At 40.0% G+C, this 23,092-nt stretch overlaps 1 protein-coding gene and 1 pseudogene across 1 annotated transcript in view; both read left to right on the top strand.

The window, feature by feature from the left end:
• The window catches only part of Adgrv1 (adhesion G protein-coupled receptor V1), a 568,841-nt gene that overhangs the window by 105,828 nt on the left and 439,921 nt on the right, over positions 1 to 23,092 (top strand). The window contains exons 26-34 of the mRNA XM_060383611.1: positions 1,854 to 1,934; positions 3,234 to 3,373; positions 7,073 to 7,682; positions 10,086 to 10,301; positions 12,894 to 13,109; positions 13,874 to 14,118; positions 15,339 to 15,520; positions 16,265 to 17,076; positions 21,006 to 21,215. Of these exons, the coding sequence (XP_060239594.1) occupies positions 1,854 to 1,934; positions 3,234 to 3,373; positions 7,073 to 7,682; positions 10,086 to 10,301; positions 12,894 to 13,109; positions 13,874 to 14,118; positions 15,339 to 15,520; positions 16,265 to 17,076; positions 21,006 to 21,215 (2,712 nt within the window). The remainder of the gene's footprint in view (positions 1 to 1,853; positions 1,935 to 3,233; positions 3,374 to 7,072; positions 7,683 to 10,085; positions 10,302 to 12,893; positions 13,110 to 13,873; positions 14,119 to 15,338; positions 15,521 to 16,264; positions 17,077 to 21,005; positions 21,216 to 23,092) is intronic.
• Positions 4,802 to 5,278, top strand: LOC132653952 (transcription factor BTF3-like; annotated as a pseudogene).

Genomic DNA, 23,092 nt, shown 5'->3' with positions numbered 1-23,092 from the left:
AAACAACACCACATGTTGGTGGATGTATAGGACAAGAAAACATATGCTGGAAGGGTGCATGTAAAAATACCACGCTTGCCCTAGAGACAAGCTCACATTGCCTCATCAGAGTTCTCAGGACAGCAGTTTCATGAGTGAAAAGATCAACCTGCACTGTTTGTTTGTATCACTTAGCTCAAAGAAAACTTGAGAGAAATCGTGACCGTCACCAGTTTGGGTTAAGAAGGACTCATCATGGGCCAGGTGTGATGTCACATGCCTTAATTCCAGCATTTTGGAAGCAGAGACAGATTGAACTCTGAGTTTGAGGCCAGTTTAATCTATATCAAGAGTTCCAGGCCAGCCAGGGCATAGCATGATTCTGGCGCAGAAAAAACAAAAATCAGTATTTTGCAGTTCTGGGATCAATCCAAAGGTCCCATACATACTCGAGAAGTGGCTGAGCATTGACCTGCATCCCATTCAGCAGATGTGACTGAGATATTTATCATCATAGTGGCACTTTTGAGTTCAGCAACATTTCCTTAGACATTTAAATTATGCATTGTATACTTCCTGGTGATGGACTGCCATTTGTAGTTTCCTACTAAGAAGTAGTGACAGATGAACTAAATTGTAAGTTAAGGGTAAGAGGAGAACCAGTGTAGACGTTGACCTTTGCTGTGTACTCATTCTTAGGGACTGGGTAATAAATGAACAGCTTGCAGGGCCAAATTCTTTGTGGGTCAGAAGAGCACTCCTTGTGCCATAGTCTTTTCTCTCCAAAGTTGACAGGACATGCTAACCATGGCCTCAAGAGATATTTGGTGCTAATCAAGGTATATGTGACATTGAACTTTACATTTATTTCTTATGGCTTCTAGACAGTATGGGAGCAGAGCTTTGGTTGCTGGCAATCCATTCTGTTTCTGAGATGATTTTAGGCCATGGGTGTGTTCCAAGTTCTCACGCCTGAACTACTATAGTCTCTATTGAGGGAAGGACAAAAACCAAGACAGACCTTAACCTGGGCCTGTCAATCAAGGATATTGGTAAATGTGGCTTGATTTTCTTCTCTGTTCTTTTTCATTGTTATCCTTCCTTTCTTTATAACTATTTTGAAAAATCACGGTTGGAGTATAAGGGGTATTAGATATGAAAGTGTAACTTTTATATTTATTATAGTTCTATATTCCTCAGGCATTACATATTTTAGAGTATTATTTTAATTATGTTTTTTAAGCTTTGCCAGGTTTCTGTAAAATACAGTGCCTTTGGTAGGTGAGAAAGCTGAGATATTAAGGAAGCACAGTATTTTGTTGACCAGGGGCAGCTGGTATCCCTTATGAGGGGTAGACAGGGTTAAAATGGGTTGACGGTCAAAGACTCTTCTGACAATGTCTGTGTCAAGTAGGCATTGAAGTCTGAGAACAGTATATGTGGTGGGGTCTGAATGTGTGGATGGGGAAATCTCAGATATATTTCTCTAGTTTTGAATTACTTGTTAGCGACAAGGTGACCTTCACTGGCTTGTAAGTCTAAATATATGATTATATACACAACTATTATCTAATATTTTTAAATGCTACAGATTTACGTTATTGTAAATTAAATTACTGAAAAATTCCAAATTAAATTATTTAACATAGAAAGTTTTAGTTACTATTTGTATGGAGTGCTCCCTAAAGCTAGAAACATTTACTAAGTTCACACATGATGCTACATATCATTGTTCAGAACGACAGGTTGCATATGGAAGAATGTGCAACCCTGAGTGGCTATTACTGCGTTTTCTTTTTTACTTGATACGTTCTTCATTTTCTCCTTGTGTTGCTGTGTGTCATGTGGGCTGTCCCTGTGTGTCTCTTGTGAAGTGTCTGAACTCTTTCGGGCTGATGGCAGTGGTAGTGGAGAAGGGGATGTGGATTTCTTCCTCCCACCCGTGCACGCACATGGTAAGCAGCTACCTCAAGTCATTGACTAGACTGGTAGTTTTGTTTTAGCTTCTCATCTCAGAGATAACCATGCTAATCACTTCCTGTCATCTACTGCAACTAGATGACCTGTTGTGTGTCTTAACTCATTAACCATCACAGCAGCTTTAGGAAGAATTGTTCCCTGGTGATGGAGACAGAATTACACCTCTATCTGCTTCTGATGGCCAGACCCTCCTCATGATGTGGAACCTACGTGGTTTGCTGTCTCTGACTGGATAGAACATTTTTTTGCTTAATGCAAAAAATAAAAATTAAAAATAAACAATTGTTGAAAGTCCTTACATGACTCAGAATACCTGTAAAGTGATCAGTGGAGCATTTTTATTTTCAGGTCAAATCCATCCCAGTTATTTTCTGTAAAATAAGGAACATGAATCTTTGTATGTATCATTTGATCAAAACAAATGAGAAACATCAGAAAGAAATGAAGGGAAAATAAGTTTCTAGTTAATTGCTATTAAATAGAGGTTTCTTTTGAAATAGATTCATGTACAAACGTGCCCCAGCTTTCATCCTAGTTGCTTTCACATGTGTGAGACTATTTAGAAGTGCTGCCTTGTAAGGGAACACCATGTTGAGCCCTTCAGTGCTCCTTTCCCAGTGTCAGGCTTTGCATCTTGGCCTTGGTGCATGCTGCTCAGGCTGCTCCCCTCAGTTCTAATCAGTCAGTACGTCATGCCATTGCTATCTGTGGCTGTTGCTTTTAGCATTTTTCTGCTGGCATTAATTTAAAAAATACTAATTAGGAGCCCACTCCAAATGCTTCTGTAGGCATTAGCATCTTTCTGCTGTAGATATGGATTATTTGGGATCCGAGGAAACAAATCTATAAGGATATGATGGAAAAGCAGGCTTAGAGGTAATGCACATTGGAAACCAAGACTCTGCTTTTGGATGTATTAAAGTCCCAGGGAAAGCACTGTCTCAGGGAGCTCAGAGTTGGTTTGGCTTGTATGCATTAGAGGACAGCCGAGTCGTGGGAGACCTTCCTCATGTGCTCTGTGGGGGACGATGTTCTTTCATAGAGAAAGAAAAGAAAACAGATTCTCCCTATTCACCTCCAAGTGCTTGAGCAGCACTGTTGCACACGTGTTTGTAGCAGCCGTCTGTCCCCTTCCTAAGGCAAATGAGAATGTATTCCATTAATGGAAAGCACTACATTTTCCCAAATAGGTCCTTGTTGGCTTTTATGGTGGTTTGTAAAATGCTGAGTAACTTTTTTTTTTTTTTTCTATTTCTGGAAACTTGTACATGCAGCCAGTCTGGGAGTGGCTTCGCAGATTCTGGTGACAATTGCTGCCTCCGACCATGCTCATGGGGTGTTTGAATTCAGCTCCGAGTCGCTCTTTGTCAGTGGAACCGAACCAGAGGATGGGTACAGTACTGTAGTATTAAATGTGAGTACTTTTTGAGACCCTTCCTAATCGTAAAATGGTGTAGTATATTGGGAAGACATGCTTTTCCTTCTCTTTTCTTTTTTTCTGTGTAAGTGGTTATGAGTGAGTGCAGATGTACCAGTAGTGCAGATGGCCAACTGATAATTTACTGTTCATGTGGTTAGTGTGGGATCTTATTTACATAGAAACTCATTTGTTACTTTGAGGGCTCCTGACCTTTTAGAGACTATGATGTGTTAAACTTGAACCGAGGGAGACAGTTTTGAAATAGAGAAAAGCAGCCAGCCATCTGATTAGAGTTGCTCTAATCAGGACAACTGAAGGGCTATGGAGATGTGAAAGTGAGGCCCTAAATGAGTGGCGTGGGGCCTTTGAGGTTTTAGAGGAAGGAAAGGGGAACTTTGGGGATGGAAGAGTCCATCTTCAGGTCTGTTCTCCGGCAGGCAGGTTTGGTGTGTGCATCTCCTCATCAGAGGAGGGTTCTACGGGTGTCCTCAGTCAGGTCAACTTTCCTGTCCAGAGCTCCTCAGTCACTGAGACTTGACCTATACCCTTCATGGTGGACCTCTGTTATAACTGTGTTTTACACATTTCTGCATTAGTTTAGATAGACTGTGGCAACAAACACTTCAAATGCTCAGTGGCTTAGAAAAAGAAAATGGCCTCCAGGGGCTAGGGAGATAGATCACTTAGCAAGGAAAGGTACTTCCCACCAAGCCCGACACCTGAGTTTTTTTATGGTGGAAGGAAAGAACTGACTGCTGAAAGACATCCTCTGCCCTCTACTCTCTTATGGTGGCATGCCCCTGAAATAGATAGGTAGATAATAGATCATAGAAAGGTAGATGATAGATTGTTGAAAGATTGTTAATATTTAATATTGATTTATATTTTAGTAAAGCAGTGGTTACTCCCTAAGCAGCTATATACGCAAATAACCACACAGAGAGATTACATTTAAATAATCTAGAACACAGGGCTACACATTAACTTCTCCATCCTAAACCTCCAAGCTAGTATAGCTTCCTCCCATTCAGATTTCTCACATTTTACTTGCTTTTTAGTTATATCCTAAGACCAGTTCATTTCTCCTGATGTTTTTCAGTCTTCTCCTCATGTATCCCACCCGCACTCTGACCTTTCTCCTCCCTACGTGGGACCAGGATGTCCCACCCTGTTCTCTGCATTGATCAACATTTGTTGGTTGTCTTTATTGACAACACAGAGAACAAGTGGTAGCATGTTTACACAAACTTGAGACAGGAGATGCTCAGAGTAAGCATCACACTTCTGGCCTCCCACTCCTGCCATCTTGCATCCCCTTGTGTGTGCACCTTACCTCAGCTGCTCTGCCCAAAAAACCCCTACTGGGAACCCTAGTCCCCCAAGCAGCCCCGTTTCCACTCCCACAAGATAAAAGAAACGGTCATGAACCAGGAAAAATTCGCCAAACTGCAGGCACTAGTGCGCTTTGGTGGGAAAGGAACTGCTCACAGACAGAAAGTGATTCACAGAACAGTCACAGCAAATGAAAAAACAAAACAAAACACCGCAGTTCTTCTTAAAGAAGTTAGGGGTAAACAGTATCTGGGGCATTGAAGAGGTGAACATGTTGACAAACTGAGGAACAGTGATCTAAAGTTCAGGCATCTCTGGTAGCAAACACCTTCACCATTACAGGCCACGCTGAGAAAAAGCAGCTGACAGAAATGCTTCCCAGCATCCTAAACCAGCTTGGTGCAGACAGTCTGACTAGTTTAAGGAGACTGGCTGAAGCCCTGCCCAAACAATCTGTGGATGGAAAAGCACCGCTTGTTACTGGAGAAGATGATGATGAAGTTCCAGATCTGGTGGAGAATTTTAATGAGACTTCTAAGAATTAGGCAAACTGAACTGAGGCAACTTCTGAAGAAGGTGACACTCGCAGAAGTGACAGGAGCTGCTATTTGAAATTATGACTGCTTTTAAAAATTCTTTTGTTTATAGCGCTGATAAAATCCACATTGCTAATATTTTTAAGCTCAAGCCCCCTGGACACTGCAGCTCTTTTCAGTTTTTGCTTATATACAGGTTATTCTTTGCAGCAAACTAAGCTGAAGAAGCCTGAGAATAAAGTTTAGAATAAAGTTTCTTTTAACTGTACTTTATTGTACTTCGGGCCAAATATATTGAAAATAACTTCCCTGAAAAATATAACTGTTCTATTCTTTACAGTGGAAGATGCACAGTGCTTTTCAGTAAATATGAAAAATATATATACATGTATATATATTTAAATATATATATTTATATATAAACATAATAAACATCACCAGGCAATGTCCATCCAGATTAAAATCATGTCGTGAGATAGAGAAATCAGCATTTGAATGAACAAGGGTAAACTGTACAGTCCACAAGAGCATTATGCCAACAATAGATGATAAATAGATAGATGATAGATAGATGATAAATAGATGATAGATAGATGGATGGATGGATAGACAGACAGACAGACAGACAGACAGACAGACAGATAGATAGATAGATAGATAGATAGATAGATAGATAGATAGATAGATGGGAAAGTTATTTTTAAAATAATTTTTGTTCTTTCATGGTGTATATCCAGTCTGAGTTGGCAGAGGACTCTACTCATTGATCACTTTAGAAACCAAGGATTACTTGCCTTTGTGAAGCCATGTTTGAGGGATGTGAGTGCTGAGAAGGAAGTACTTTATGAGTAAGTGTAAGTGAATTCATGGCCATATGGGCCGATGTCATCTAACAAGAGTGAAAAGGTAATCCCTAATACTTGTGAATAGTAGCAACATTGCTAATCTTAGCTTTCCCTGTGCCTGTGCTGCTAAGTTATAGCAGGGATTAAGAAGGACTGTATTTCAAAGCGACTTAACAGCTCACAGCTCACTCAGTTTTCTCACTTACCATATAACAATGAAGAAAGATGATGCAAATACATCCTCCTGTGTACTTAATGACAGGTTTCTTTGTCTTTGTCCAAATAATTGAATAATATGATGTGAAATTAATTAGTTAACTTTAGGAAGAATAATTACTTAAGATGAAAAATATAAAATAGGCTGATACTTTAATAAAATTATTGACTCATTTTTATTTTGAGGTGAAAATGATATTTTAAATACAAATAAAATTATTATTAGTATTTCTTTAGAATATTTTCTGTTTTTTATTCTTAATATATAGAAGTGTTTCTTTTAACTGTACTTTATTGTACTTCAGGCCAAATATATTGAAAATAACTTCCCTGAAAAATATAACTGGTTTATTCTTTACAGTGGAAGATGCACAGTGCTTTTCAGTAAATATAAAAAAAAACCTTGTTTGTGCATCAGTATAATAAATCATCAGCCACATTTGATTTATTATTGGTATGCACTGTATCTTCACAGAAGGTAACAGCTGTGATTTACCCGGAAGCTGAACATTTTACATCTAGGTTGCAGTTTTCTGCCGCAGTAGTTTTATATACTCTCCGTCTATAAGGGTCCTGGAGGGATCCAGGGGTAGGTTGTGCCTGACCCCTATCTTCAATAGTCTTATAGCCTTGAGAACTAAAGTAAAAGTTAAAAAACAAGTTAAAGACAAGATAAGATTTACTCTGGCTCTATCATTGTGTTCTTAATGGTACACATGGCTCGATGCTCCAGCTTCTCCTCTTAAATCTAAAATCTTCCACAGGTCTCACGGACTCAGGGAGCCCTGTCTGCAGTGACTCTCCATTGGAAGGTGGACGCTGACCCAGATGGGGATCTCGCTGTCACTTCTGGGAATGTTACGTTTGATATTGGGCAGAGGACTGCCTGCATCATTGTGGAGATACTGCCGGACGAGGAGCCAGAGCTAGACAAGGCACTCACCGTGTCCATCCTCAATGTCTCCCATGGTTCCTTGGGAGTTCTTACTAATGCCACACTGACAATTTTGGCTAGTGATGATCCTTATGGGGTGTTCATTTTTTCTAACAAAACCAGACCTATTAGTGTGGAAGAAGCAACCCAGAATATCACATTATCAATAATAAGGTTGAAAGGCCTTATGGGAGAAGTTGCAATCTCATATGCAACTGTAGATGATATGGAAAAACCACCTTATTTCCCATCCAATCTAGCTAGAGCAACTCAAGGAGGAGATTACATATCAGCATCAGGAGTAGCTCTTTTCAGAGCTAATCAGACTGAGGCAACAATAACTGTTTCAATCCTGGATGATGACGAACCAGAACGGTCAGAATCTGTGTTCATTGAACTTTTCAATTCTTCTTTAGTAGAAAGAGTACAGAGTCATCCAAGTAAGTATCTATAAGTATGTCATTATTATTAAAGATGAGGCTATGAAAATGAAAAATTAAAGTTTTAGAAACAGAGGATCGTATAAGAAAGGTAAGGTTAAAGGTGAGTAAAGCTAGCTGGGTAAAGATTATACAAGATGAACAACAGTCTTTTATATTTATTAAGATAAATTTATGATCAGTAATAACAGCAAAGAAGTTGAAATAGAACCCAATAATTAGGCTTATCAAGTAAGAATTTTAAAATACATATTGTCTTTCAAGCAATTTACAATTTATTGAGATTTGAGATCAAACCAAAAAGGATGATTGCACGTGACAGTGGTGTGGAGCTGCCTTGCTGGTGTTGGGTAACTGTTCCAGCGTAGAATAACAGGCTGTTGGACATATCTGAAAATTCTATTTTCCTTATAGAATTAGGAAATAATAGTAATATAAATAATTTCATTATTCATTATGTGCCTATATTAGGGCTATTGCATGTGATAATGTATATAAAGTGATACAGTGTCTGCTGTGTTGTAAGCCTTCAGAAATGGAGCAGATATTAGTAGAATGGCATTAGCAGAATTCAGAGAATCACTGTGCTGTTGGGATGGGAGAAGTAGAATGCTTTTTATGAGGTAATACAGATCTGCTCTTAGGCTAAAGAGTAGAGAAGTGAAAAGTTAAGAGAGTCAGGGAGGAGAAGAGGGTAAGACAGACTCAGATTTTAATAGACGAAAACCAGTGTAACCTCTGGTAAGCCTTACTTAGAATGTACTTAGAATGTAGTCATCAAGTTTTGTGAATGTTTGCAGTATGAGAGCACTTTTCAAAGTAGGGTGCCCACTTGTGGATAACTGCCTTTCCTTCTTCACATTTGAAGGAGGAAATGAATCTTTACAGTTTATTTCTTGGTTATATCTGACAGGTGCTAACATAAGACCTTAGGTAATTTCATTAACTTCTTTGTGGCATTAAGTCCATATCTATAGAAAGGTATGTGTCTATGTATATGCATGCATATATGCAATCCAAATACATCAATTACATATACAAATATATCAAATGCATTGTGCTGGTTAGTTTTCTGTCAATTTGACACAAACCACAGTCATCTGAGATGAGAGAACCTTAGTTGAGAACATGTTTCCATAAGATCCAGCTTTAAGGCATTTTCTTAATGAGTGATTGATTGGGTAGGGCCTAGCCCATTGTGGTTGGTGCCATCTTTGGATTGGTGATCCAGGGTTGTATAAGAGAAAAGGCTGAGCAAGCCATAAGGAGCAAGCAAGTAAGCAGCATTTCTCCATGGCTTCCACATCAGCTCCTGCCTCATGATTCCCACCTGTTTTGACTTCTTGCCTTGGCTTCCCTTAAATGGACTGTGACTCAGGATATGTAGGACAAATAAGCCTTGTTTCATCACAGCAATAGTAACCCTAACTACGGCATATATTCAATTCAAATATATCAGCAGAGAGATAGAAAAAAGGGGTACCTATATTATTATTATTATTTGCATGTGGATATTATTAATTGTATAAAGAATAAAATTGTGTTTTGCAACCAAATAAATGGATCTAGAGGATGCTATTATAAGTGAAGTAAGCCATGTGTAGAAAGATAAATACTGTGAATATTTTATGTGAAAGCTTAGGAAGTTTATTTCAAAGAAGAGATCAATACAGTGATTACTAAGTGGTAGGAAATGCAAGAGGAGGGAAAGAAGGCACTGGGAGAGAAGGCATTCAAGTAAGATGGGGCATGAGTGCCAGTGTGTGTCCCACAGACAGGCGAGGACTGTTTGTAGCTGGATTTAGGCTTTGGGATCTAGCATTTTCCTACCCATTTTTTTTTTTTTTTGGCTTGAAATTTTGTTTTAGCAATGGCATGGCAGTAACTTAAAGGTAATCCTCTAGGCTCTTAGCAGTCAATTAATGCCACATAAATTGATGATACTTGGAAAAAAAAAGTTCTTTTTTTAAATATAGAAAAATAGTTTATTATGAGTCAAACATGAGTAAAACCTACGCAGAAAGATAGCTTCAAATTGCATTGAATGAGTATTACAAAGAACAGAGCAATTGTAATGACTTCATGGAAACAAGACCAGGGCAATATTAAATAATCAATACAGTCATTTAGCACATGGGATCATCAATTTTGTTAATACTTATTATATTCTTACAGTACAGCTGCTCCTTTGATGATGTTTATAATTCCTAGATGTTTTAAAAGAGAAGACAGATTTCCTATTTACCTTGTTTTTGTATTTCTAATGCCTAGATTAAGGCTGACAGGTAGACATATTTAAACTTTGAAAAACTAATAGGGCAGAGAATGAGAATTCTGTTGGATCTTCAGTGGCTGTTATCATGTCTTAAGGATTCACTGTATGCCACCCCTTCTGTGTTTCAGTCCCATGTTCTCCACGCCTTGGGCCCAAGGTGGAAACTGTGGCCCATGTCATTATTGTTGCCAATGATGATGCATTTGGAACAGTGCAGCTGTCAGCAGCAATTGTTCATGTAGAAGAAAATCATGCTGGACCAATTATCAATGTGACTCGAACAGGAGGGACCTTTGCAGACGTTTCTGTTAAGTTTAAAGCTGTGCCAATAACTGCAGTAGCTGGTAAGAAAATACATGAAGACTGAGCTGCCATGAGCTATATCTGTGCAGGAGTTCTAGGTTATCTCCTAGTAAAGGGACAGGGACATGAAGTCAGTGGCTGGCTCTTTGATCACCTCCCACTGAGGAGGGAGCAGCCTTACCAGGCCACAGAGGAAGACAATGCAGCCACTCCTGATGAGACCGGATAGGCCAGGGTCAGAGGGAAGGGGAGGAGGACCCCCCTATCAGTGGACTGGGGAAGGGGCATAGGAGAAAAGAGGGAGGGTGGATGGGATTGGAAGGGGATTAGGGAGGGGGCTACAGTTGGGATACATAGTGAATAAACAAAAAAAATTATAAAAAGAAAAAGAAAAGCTTACAAGACAAAAAAAGAGAAAACACATGGAATGCGCAGTGGAGGTTTCACAGTGGCATGTGTGTTGTAGGTGGTGATTAATATTTACTGTTGGTTTATCTTTTAGAAATGCTGCTGTTAATCCCAAACAGCTGAATACTCAAATCACCACACAGACACTGGGATTTATTTAGTTAACCTAGAACACAATGCTGGGCAGTAGTTACTTCCTCCTAAACCTCCAAGCCCTCATAGTTTCCTAACATTTAGATTCACCCACACCATACTTGCTTTTAAGGATATAGTAGGCCCAGTCCATCTCTTCATATCATTCCAAGATCTCCTCCAGCTCTCTTCTCCTAGCTCTCCTCTTGCCCTTTCTCCTCCCACTCATTTCCTCCCCTCTGGCTCCTCCCCTCTTTCCTGTCCTCTGGCTCCTCCCATTGCACAACATTGTGGCTAGTTGTTTTATTTTGGCCTGTTTACACAAAGTTGAGACAGGATTCTTAGAATAAGTATCACAGTGCAGTATCCGGATTGAAACCAGAGTGTGTGTGTGTGGGGGGGGGGGGAATCAGCATTTGAATGAACAAGGGTAAGGTGTATACATTTCAAAAGAACATTATACTGACACATGTGTCTTGAAGCTGTCGAAAGGGTGTGATTGGAAGACAGGACAAATGCACACACACACACACACACACACTGAATGCATACACCCCCATACTTACACACAAATACATACCACACATACATGCACCCTAAATGCCCACACACACCCCTAAGTACACACACACACACGCGCACACACACACGCGCACACATGCACACATACACACTCATCCCTCAACCCCCCCACATTCTTTTCTTTTAAGATTGAGTTTATGTAGCAAAAGATATCTTCATCCTCACTATGTAGCAGAGGATTGCCTTGAACTTCTGATCCTCGTCAACAATGTTAGCTTTACTGGGCATGCACCCACGACAGGGTTTATACAGTGCCAGAGATCAAACCCCAGGCCTTGTGTGTGTTAGGCAACCATTCTACCCGCTGAGCTACAGCTTCAGTTCCCAATACTTACACTTTTTTAGATACAGATATACCTCATTCACCTATCTGTGACACTGAATTTTTGAATTTGTGAACATTCATAGTAAAAGCATATATAAATTAAAAAGCTCTGATGGGTGGGAGGTGCATAAACTAAGGAAGAACAAACTAAGATGCCATGACCCTTTTCTGAGAGGAATTCATGGGCAGAGGAAGAAATGAGCAAACAGGTTTCAGGAATTTCAACTGAGTTGTCTCTGGAGCCCATTATCTTAACCTGTTCATTTATTTATGAAGAGCACGGACAAGACAGTGTTTAGCAATAACAATTTATATAAAAGCAAAATGATTTCATTGCTGAATAGGCCACTGCCTTCTTAGTAATGGCAATTCAGCTTATAGAGGCTGATTTGCCAGAGAGCACCTATTAGAACCTCTGTCTGTTCACTCATAGGAACAGGACTGCCTTTTTTTGTTGTTGTTGTTGTTGTTTTGTGTGTGTGTGTGTGTGTTTTGGTTGTGAGCCTAGCCTTTAACCACTCTTCATGCTTATTTTTTTGATCATCTGGACAGTATTATTATTTGAAAAATAAGAACCATGCTCCTCTAGTTCCCAAGTCTGTATGTGCACATTTTGTGATGAGTACCCCTTAGGAATGTGCGGCTGCCTCTAGGCACACCTCTTTGTGGTACGCAGCAGTGATGAGTTTTGGAAGGAATCAGCCTTGAGGCCCTATAGGGCACGCTCCTCTCCCCTCCCAGGGTGGTCCTCAGCAGTTCTGTTAAGCTAGTTTTAAGGGGGTTCCTCCACTGTGCCAGCTCGCTTGTGGCATCTGGACAACTGTGCAGCTTGTCTTCCTACACACAACAATGCAAGTTCTGGTTCATTCTGACAGCCTTGTGCACATCTTTTAAAAATCCCAATGAAAAGTCGTTGGTTTCTCTCTGTTTCACATTTTGTTCATACATACGTTATGAATTTCTTAGGAAACTGTTATTAGCCAATGAGCATAAAAACACCGGACGATCTCTATTACCCAACATTTGCTTTTCTAGTTTGAGAAATACTACTTTTCTCTTTCAAATGAACGCAGCTAACATCCTCCAAAAGCATTTCCCCAGGTGTGACCATGACATTTGACATGGCGCGTCCCTAGTATGTGGAACTCTGCAGTAAGCTTTCACATTTCTCTTTTTGTCTTTGCAGGTGAGGATTACAGTATAGCTTCATCAGACGTGGTCTTGCTAGAAGGGGAAACCAGTAAAGCCGTGCCAGTATACATCATTAATGACATCTATCCGGAGCTGGCAGAGTCCTTTCTTGTGCAACTGCTGAATGAGACGACAGGAGGAGCCAATCTGGGGCCCTTAACAGAGGCCGTCGTTACTATACAGGCTTCTGATGACCCCTATGGATTGTTTGGTAACCAGACTAATTTCTCTAACTCTTTTACTCTCTAAGTTACAGATAATGACCTTTACTTTATTTAAGATTGATTTGACCAATTTTTTTTTTTTTTTTGGTATTACACTTAAGATTCCTGGCAGGTTAATGGTTACTAGGAAATGAAGACACATTTTAGCATAGAGACACTCATAACCTGTTTGCTTTTGGGTCATGCCTGGCTCCTAGTTCTGTTCTGTAAATTCTTTTCTGAGCTTTGGCAGACAATGTCTTGCTCCCGTGGCAGATGAGCTGTCCCAGAGCCCAAGACTCTCCTTAGCTTCCTTAACGTTGGGTGATAAGTGTGGATATCATGCCCGCCTTTTACTTTTATATAATTCTTTTAACTGGCTAATTAACAAAATTTCAACTCCATTTGGGTTGTTTAACTCTCTGTATGAGAAGGGAAAGATGATTAAGTGGAGTCCCTTCTGTATAATGTCAGCCAGGAAGCAAAATAGCGACTACCTTTAGCCCATGCTAGCCGTCAGTGGCTGCAGCACTCCCTGGCCTTATTGAATTCATGCTGGGCAAACACCTGTCCCTGAAGACACCCATGCTCTACTTTTACCACAGTAAAATGTTTCTGGGAACACTGGTGTTGGGCCCAGCTGTGTCACAGCACGCTGCTAAACTGGTAGGGTGCTCACGGGAGAATTGCTTCTCCTGGAGGCCCAGGCTTGGGCTTAGTTGGTCACAGTTTCACTTTGTGTCTAAAAACAACTGTTCTGTCTGCCCTTCAGGTTTTCAGAATACTAAATTTATTGTAGAGGAACCTGAGTTTAACTCAGTGAGGGTAAAGCTGCCAATAATTCGAAATTCTGGGACACTCGGCAATGTTACTGTTCAGTGGGTTGCCACCATTAATGGACAGCTTGCTGCTCGCGACCTGCGAGTTGTCTCGGGTAGTGTGGCCTTTGCCCCTGGGGAAACCATTCAAACCTTGTTGTTAGAGGTCCTGGCCGACGACATCCCGGAGATGGAAGAGGTGAGAGGACGGACTAGCCTAGAATGACATTGTAAACTGTGCCTTGTCTAGAGACTAGAACAGATAACTGTTGCTCTGAGAACAACAGATACGTGGTTTCTGTAGGGATGTGACAGAACACTCTTCTGATCAGGAACAGTCTAGTGTGGTCAACAGGCCAGCTTGCCAGCTGAAAATTGCTTTTGTGTGTGCAACTGTGGTGTGTTTTAAAGCACTTCTGCTAAATGATTATGTATGTGTGTGTATATATATATGTATGTATGTATGTACGTATATCATAACTGTTCAATATTTGTTTCATATAACTCTGGCTTGTATCTCTGTCTCCTTCTGCGTGTGAGCCAGTTGTAACTAAGTGTAGAGTTTGATTTTCCACAGATTCACCCTCCTATTCTTTTTCTACTTTTATAACACGCATACTAGGTCCATTTTCCTGGTATTTCTCATGATGAGGATGCAATATGGCAAATAAGAATAATCACTAGCATATTACCATAGATAATTTTATTTTATGAAATTCTAGTATTATTAAAGTCTAGACGTCATATTCCTTTTAATAACAATTCTATTTAACTGTACATGAAGTCTATAACATTTATTGTCATAACTAATTATGCCATTATTCACTTTAATAATATTAACCATGAATTAATACATGTAATATATTTTCTTTCCTTCTTTCTAAACTTAGGTAGTATTATGCAATGATTCTTTAAAGTTTTGCAGAGAAAATTCACTTACCACTGAAACAGATATACAATATATGTTTCCTACATTAGAAAGGCTTAGTTTTTGAAAATAATATTATTACAATGATAACCATAAATTTGTTTTTAATTTAAATTTAAATTACTTTAATTAATTTTAAACTTAATTAAAATTTAATTTTTTTACTTACTGAAAATTTAGTTTACTTTAATTATATTTAGAACATTTAATTAAAAATAAAATTTAAATTTAAAAACTGATTCCCTTGACTACGTAAATAAAGACTAAGCTATTTGAACAGTCTGTGTTTCTTATGTATTATTGTGCTCTACTACTAAATTTTGATCACGTATTATTTTGTTATGTGTTAGCGTCTGAGTGTAATTGGGTCAGTTCTTTGGGGTCATGTACATTTCTTTGTATTTTGTTATTATACGGATGTGTTTGATGTTTTCTTGCACATTCATTTCAGAACTGGGATGCTGTTAAGGACATTTTCACTATGTTTTTAGGTTGTCCACGTGCAACTAACTGATGCCTCTGCTGGAGGTACAATCGGGCTAGATCGAGTGGCAAATGTTGTTATTCCTGCCAATGATAACCCTTATGGTTCAGTAGCCTTTGCTCAGCCTCTTTATCGTGTCCAAGAGCCTCTGGAGAGAAGTTCCTATGCTAACATAACTGTGAGGAGAAGGTACATGTGCCGTGTCGTGGGGTGTGGGCTGGGGCAGGGTCCTACCATAACTCAGCAGTTTAGATTCACATTTTTCCTCTGTTGCAACTCATTCCATAGGCTGTTATACTGTGATAGTTGGATTATGTGTATTGGCAGACAGACTCAACCATATTTGTTACTTGGTGAAATAAAGTTGACTTTTACACTGTTGTGCTTTCTAGCTGCTAAAATCTCCTGCTTCGCTCTGGAGTACATTCTGCTTAGAAGTTGAATACAGCTTGTTCTTAGACTCTGTTATTGCTCGAAAAGCAGACCTTTAGGTTCGGTTTTCCTTGCATTTCTTTTGTAGGGAGCATAATGGTCACTGCCCTTCTTCAGAAATAGAGCATAGAGAGTTGAGCAAAATAGTTCTATTTCTCTAAATAGAACTGTCATTTTGCTGTCATTGTTATTTTTTCAGTGAAATATAATAGTGAAAATTTTGTAATTAGGTCTGGAAATTCTGAAATGGACACAACTTGCCTTCCTTGCAAAAATTTTTTCATAAGCATGATCAAAAATAAGCATTATTTGGTTGAAAACTAGCCAGGGTAGTTCACATTAGAAGACAAACATAATTAGGAACTACGGTTGTGTTAGTACTGGTATTTAAAGTATTACTAAAAGCGCTGTTCAGAACCGTGGTCAGCATTGCTTTTATGTGAGCAGCTCCAGAGTCATCTGTGGGGTTAACCTGCTTTTCTACTGCCCTCCACATTTTAGCGGAGGACACTTTGGCCGCCTGCTGTTGCTCTACAGTACTTCTGATATTGATGTAGTGGCTCTCGCAGTTGAGAAAGGAGAAGATGTATTATCCTATTATGAGTCGCCAACTCAAGGGATGCCAGAGCCACTCTGGAGAACGTGGGTGAACGTCTCTGCAGGGGAGGAGGCTCAGTCCACCTGTGCCACTCTGTGTCTCCGAGAGCACGCGTGTTCAGCGTTCTCAGTTGTCAGAGCTGCTGATGGTCCTCAGTGCTTCTGGATGACATCATGGGTCAGCTTCACTGTGAACAGCTCGGATGTCCAGACCTACAAGAAGAACATGACCAGGGTGGCCTCTCTTTTTAGTGGCCAGGCAGCTGCGGGTAGTGACTATGAGGCTGTGACAAGACAGCAGGCCCTGATGCTGGAAGGCGATGAGTTTGCAAATCTCACTGTTGCCATACTTCCTGACACTGTTCCAGAGATGGATGAAAGCTTTCTAATTTCTCTCCTTGAAGTTCACCTAATGAACATCACAGACAGTTTTAAAAACCAGCCAACCATAGGCCATCCGAATACTTCTGCTGTGGTCATAGGACTGAATGGTGATGCCTTTGGAGTATTCATTATCTACAGTATTAATCCCAATACCTCAGAGGACGGTTTGTATGTGGACGTGCCGGAACAGCCACACACCTCAGTGGAACTGGTGATCCACAGGACAGGAGGCAGCTTGGGGCACGTGGTGGTTGAATGGTGCGTGGTTGGTGGAACAGCTACTGAAGGTTTAGATTTTATAGGTGTCGGAGACATTCTTTCATTTGCAGAAGGTACGTAATGGTAATGGTATAAGGGGATTTCAGCGTTTCTTAGCAAAGTCATCGTAGTCAGTAGCATGTTCATAATGTTCATAAATGTTTTATCTACCTGCATATTCTTATTAATACAATATGATTTGGAAACAGTAGTGATTAAGACTAAATTATTATTCTAAAAGACATAAGTAATAAGTATATGTATGTTTTTAATTTTTCTTTTAAGGAGATGTTTAAGGAACATGTGAATTCTATCCATTTATGCATTATAGCAGTGGCTTTCATATGACAGAAGCAATCGCAAGGCAGGTTCTTATTTTATAAGGAAAATTACAAGAATTAGCTATGAACTTATAAACATGTTGAAGAATATAACAGTTTCAAATGCACTAAATAAAGCAGGTTAGAACTTCAGTAAAAAATTTTAAGTAAAGTAGCCTGAAGTTTGACAGTTGTACTTATGTTAAAGTAATCCTAGTCATAGATTAATTTGCTACAGTGTTCTTAAACTCAAACAAGAGTGCTGCAGAATTTTTTATAGTGATGTGTGAAATGCAGCCAACAGTCTAATGCAGATTGTCTTCATTTACTCAATCTTAGCACTTGTTGAATTATGATACTTCAAATTGGGGAAGTTCATAGTTTTGCTCAATATAATAAAGGTAGTTTTATGCAGAGTAATTTTTTTCTTTTTGTTATTTTTATTAATTACAGTTTATTCACTTTGTATCCCCCCATCTAATTCCTTCCCTCCTCCCCTCCCAATCCCACCATCCCTCTCCCTTCTCCACCCATGCCCCTCCCCAAGTCCACTGGTAGGGGAGGTCTTCCTTTCCTTCCTTCTGATCCTAGTCTATCAGTTCTTATCAGGATAGGCTGCATTGTCTTCCTCTGTGGCCTGGTAAGGCTGCTCCCCTCTCAGGAGGAGGTGATCAAAGAGCAGGCCAATCAGTTCATGTCAGAGACAGTTCTTGTTCCCATTACTATGGAACCCAATTGGACACTGAACTGCCATGGGCTACATCTGTGCAGGGGTTCTAGGTTATATCCATGAATGGTCCTTGGTTGGAGTATGAGTTTTAGAAAACACCCCTGTACCCAGATTTTTTGGTTCTGTTGCTGTCCTTGTGGAGCTCCTCTCCTCTGTAGGTCTTACTATCTCCCCCTTCTTTCATAAGATTCCCTGCTCTCTGCCCAAAGTTTGAATATGAGTCTCAGTATCTGCTTTGATACCCTGAACACAGATACCCCTCAGTTGAGGAATAGATACAGAAATTGTGGTACATTTACACAATGGAATATTACTCAGCAATAAAAAACAAGGAAATCATGAAATGTGCCGGTAAATGGTGGGAACTGGAAAAAAAAAATCATCCTGAGTGAGATATCCCAGAAGCATAAAGACACACAGGGTATATACTCACTCATAAGTGGATACTAGACATATAATATAGGATAAACCTACTAAAATCTGTGCACCTAAAGAAATTAATCAAGAAGGAGGACTCTGGCTAAGATGCTCAATCCCCATTCAGAAAGTCAAAGAGGATGGATATCAGAAGAGGGAGAAAACAGGAAACAGGACAGGAGCTTACCACAGAGGGCCTCTGAGGGGCTCTACCCTGCAGGGTAATTTTTTTAAATCCTGAGTTTAACAATTACAAAAATCATAAGTGGTTTTTTTTTCTGTTTGAAAAAGTTACACATATTTATAAGAAGCTCAGAATATACACTGGTTAAAAGTTTTTAACTATTAGTAGTTCTATGTCTCAGAGCAATTCATTGCATTTGTTTACATTTTAATGCACACAAACTTTTGAAACCAGTAACTACATATATGTAATAGATTTTTTAAAATATCTAATAAACATTGTGCTTGAGAATAAAAATTTAAAATGTTATAAAGCTGGCTAGAAGCTGGTGTGGTGGCACATGCCTGTAATCCTAGCACTTAGGGAGGCAGAAGCAGGTGGATCTCTGTGATTTTGAGGCCAACCTTGTCTACAAAATGAGTCTGGGACAACTAAGGCAACACAGAGAAACTCTGTCTTGAAAACAAAACACAAAATAAAACAAAAAGCTGGCTGGAAATGCAGCTCAGTCAGTACAATGCTTGTCTAGCATACATGAAGCCCCAGATGTAATCCCTAGCACCATATAAACCAAGTGTGGTAATATATGCCTCTAATCCTAGTACTCAGTGGATGAGGTGAAGAGAGCCAGGAGTCTTCCATCATCCTCAGCTATGTGGAGTTTGAGGCAATGCTGGCCTCCATTAGATAAACTATCTCAAAAAATGAAATGAAAATAAAATCTAGAAAATATTTCTGTGTTGTGTAGGAGTACTTTTGGGGGCTACTTTATTGGATTCTTATATCTACCACCCTACTCCACCCCACCTCTTCAGAATCCTTCCTGCTGATCCTGGATGTTGGGTTTCTAAGGGCAAGTCTATTTTTTGTCCTCAGGATATCTCCATCCAGCAACTGGTAATCCAGCAAACACAACAGCAACAGTTGCAGGGGCAGGAAACAGGAGCGGCAGCAAGGGCAGCAGCCACCACAGGCCATCTCAGGCTCAGAGCTCTCTCCTTTATATCTTCTTCAGAATCCCCAGAATTAAACTATCTGCAGCTGGTAAAAATCACTCCTTTCCTAGAGCACGAGACAATCATAGTTAAAGGCCATGGACAAACTGAAGCAGCAACATACCACACACCTGTGATGAAAACAAAAACAGATTCACATAGCATAACTGTTTTTTGTTGTTGTTGTTGTTGTTGTTGTTTTAAAGAAACCAGAATTCTCACTACAATGTCAATCATTTCTCACTAAATTATTTGGGGAGTAGAAAGGTAGCTGAATCTTGAATGCGTGATGGAAAGAGGTAGGCTGGTAATTGGTGACATTTTCTCCTGTTTGAAAGTCAATAACAAAAAATGTAATAAATGGAGGGAGAGATAAAAAATTATAGATAAATTTCTCATGTCTTAGATAAATAGGAAGGACAATATCATATAAAGAAACGCCATTATATAAATTATTATTATATTGAATTATAACTTTAGCTTCATATGAAATGGAATTTATTTTGTAGCTAACTTAGGTTGTTAGATAATATGTAGTCCCAAATAAAGGCCCAGAACCATAAGGTAGTTGTGGCCTTGAGCTACTCATGAAATGCTGTGGGTGTCTCTCCTTTTCCATCCTCCTTCTAGACCATGGGAGGGAAGGAAGCAGGATCTCGGCAGGTGAATGGCAGAGGCAGGGCGTGTCTCAGGGTGCTCCCTGCCACTCGCTCTACTAAAGCCCTGTGTCAGACAGTCCACCCTTGCTGCACCGTCCCTTTCCACTGTGCTTCTCCTCGGTCTCCTTTTTCCGTGCAACATGTCCCGGAAACTAGTATATGATGCTGCTGTCTCCACCGTCACCCCAAACTAAACGCGCTCAGGCTGGAATCTTTGCTCAGAACTTGCCGTTCCTCTGTGGTTAAACTGTTAACCACATTCAGTATGCGCTGGCGGCCACTGAGGGAGACATTGGGATGAGTAAAACTCTTCACAGTGAGGCACAACAGGAAAGAGACTACACGTTCCTTAAAGGAACTTCCTCTAAACATGACTTCACTGCTCTTTCCCCAAGAAGATCATTGTTTTTGACAAAGACCAGGGAGTAAACTGGTTCTTTGAAATTGCTCCCCATTGACTTTCTACAGTTCAGCGTTCTCTTCATGATCCGTCCCCATTGAGATTGCACAGGGGTTTGTATGTAAGAAAACAAGTGACTTAAATACACAGTTTCCTGTGGTGTTGACACTGTTGCTCATGGCCCTGAACTGTTACAATTAAAACATTTTTACTTAACTTTTTAAAACTCAAGGTTATTTTTATCCCTTCAGGTTGATATTTTACTGATTTTAGTTTTAATTCCATTGACGTTTTATAGGTGAAACCAAAAAGATCGCCATTTTAACCATTTTGGATGATGCTGAGCCAGAAGATGATGAAAGTATCCTCATTGGTTTGGTGAACACTGAAGGTGGAAGCAGAATTCTGCCCAGCTCTGACACTGTGAGAGTGAACATCTTGGCCAATGACAACGTGGCAGGAATTGTCAGTTTTCAGACAGCGTCCAGATCCGTCATTGGCCATGAAGGTGGGTCCCTTCTATTGATGAACACAGTCGTTCTTACTTCCTCAGTGTAGGATGTTACTTTTCGTTTTGTGTTCTGAAGCTTCTGTGTGTTTTTTTTTTTTCTTTCTTGCTTTGTTGCACTGTTTTTAATCTGTGTAACACTTCATTTAGACGAGGGCTGCCTGGTGTGCATTGCGTATCAGGGGTGCGAGCCTCACAGACACAGTGGTGGAACTTGTGACCCCACGGCTGGGGTGTGTGAGCCTCAAAGCTGGAAGCTTGGCCTTCTCATCTGCTAAATCACAAACCAGTCCAGACTTCAGAGAGTTCTTTGGGAGGAGAAGTGAACTATAAAATGTGAAGTGCTTCATGTAGCTTTTGGAAAGTGTACGCAATAGGTGTAGTTTGGTACCTGCTGCTTTTAAACAATAAAATGCAGAATTTTGGAAATATTCATAATTAGTGAATATTTTAGCCTTGACTTTCTAATTTACTGTATTTTATGAACAGAGTGCCATTGTAGATAGCCTGATACAGTGTTCTTTGTCTTAAAGACAATAATTTCCCTGCATCTTTAGTATTCCATGTCATATACAAGCTACTTTTTTGTTTGATTAGAATATTACAATGATGGTATCTTCGAATAGACCTGTTTTTAAATTAATGAAACACTACAGAATGCACTTCACCACACAGTTTGAATCCTGTAATTAAAACAATCCTACTGTAAGGACTTAGGAGATGACATGGCTCATATATTTGGACCTCTTCAGAGGAAAGCACAAAGCTGAGACACACAGGTTACCTGACCTGGTGGGCCGAGGAGCTGGTTCGTGGCTGGACTGACATGTATCAGTGTGCATCTCCTGTCTCAGTGATCTGTACTTCCCACTTGCAAGTTTGTTGAACTTATCTCAATGTGTGAGCCATTTGCTGACACTCTTTACTTTTATTAATGGTTTAGAATTGTGTCTTGTCACTCCAATGAATAAAAGTTACTAATAAATTGTCACAACTCTACTGTGAAGAAAAATCACTAACATAAAAAATTATTTGTAGTGTCAGTTAAAATGCCACTGTAGGACTCCTTAATAATGCTGACAAGTTTGTGGAGTTGTCTGTGTGCTGGATCCACTCCAATTAGCTCCTTATTTTAGCAGCAGCCCTCTGCGATGCCCAGTGTAGGATGTCATACTCTCTGCCATAAAGAGACAGCACCTGAGGTCAGTAATAGAAGTTCAGTCCAGGGCACTGCAGTCCAAAGCTGCACCACAGGGAAGCTCACAGCAGACAGTTTTGCCTGGAATTGTGTTTGCTGCAGAACCCGACAGCACAGGAAATTGTGACATTTGAAGTGATTTTATTTGCAGGACTGATAAATCTGAGTAGTCCTGTCTTTCTGAAAGAAAGAAATCAGAAAGAGAACCTCGCTCTATCTCTAATTAAAGTTGGGCTTTCATTGATGTCGTGGACTGAGAAGAGAAGCCAGCTGCTAGAATGGAGCGATGTGGGACAGCAGGCTAAGGTGCTGGTGAGGAAGACTATGCGATAGGGGAAGGTGCAGAAGAGACCCAGGAGAAAGGAGAAAGCCATCAGGCAAGGGCAGCAGTGACAGCAGGATTAAGGGAGAGTCGGGCAGAAGAAGTAACTAAATGACTAAGTGATTTAGCTGTCTGTGCTCGGTTCAGCCTAGAGTGTGGTTGTCCTTAGAGCAAGTTCTGCCTGAAGTTTTCTGCTAGTGGGCCATGACAGGATGAGAAAGAAAGCTTGTGATGGTCTCAGCTCTGCTGTGATAATGATCCCATATCGGTCCCACCATCAGGGTGCAGAACTTGTGGCTACGTAGGTCATTGCTCCTAGCTTGAGAACCGACTAATATTACTCTGCTAAAGGGGCAT

This window comes from Meriones unguiculatus, chromosome 5, assembly GCF_030254825.1.
Source record: "Meriones unguiculatus strain TT.TT164.6M chromosome 5, Bangor_MerUng_6.1, whole genome shotgun sequence".
NCBI classification, from domain to species: domain Eukaryota; kingdom Metazoa; phylum Chordata; class Mammalia; order Rodentia; family Muridae; genus Meriones; species Meriones unguiculatus.
The sequence above is the reverse complement of the archived record's forward strand: the minus strand, read 5'-3'. Positions and strand labels throughout refer to the sequence as shown.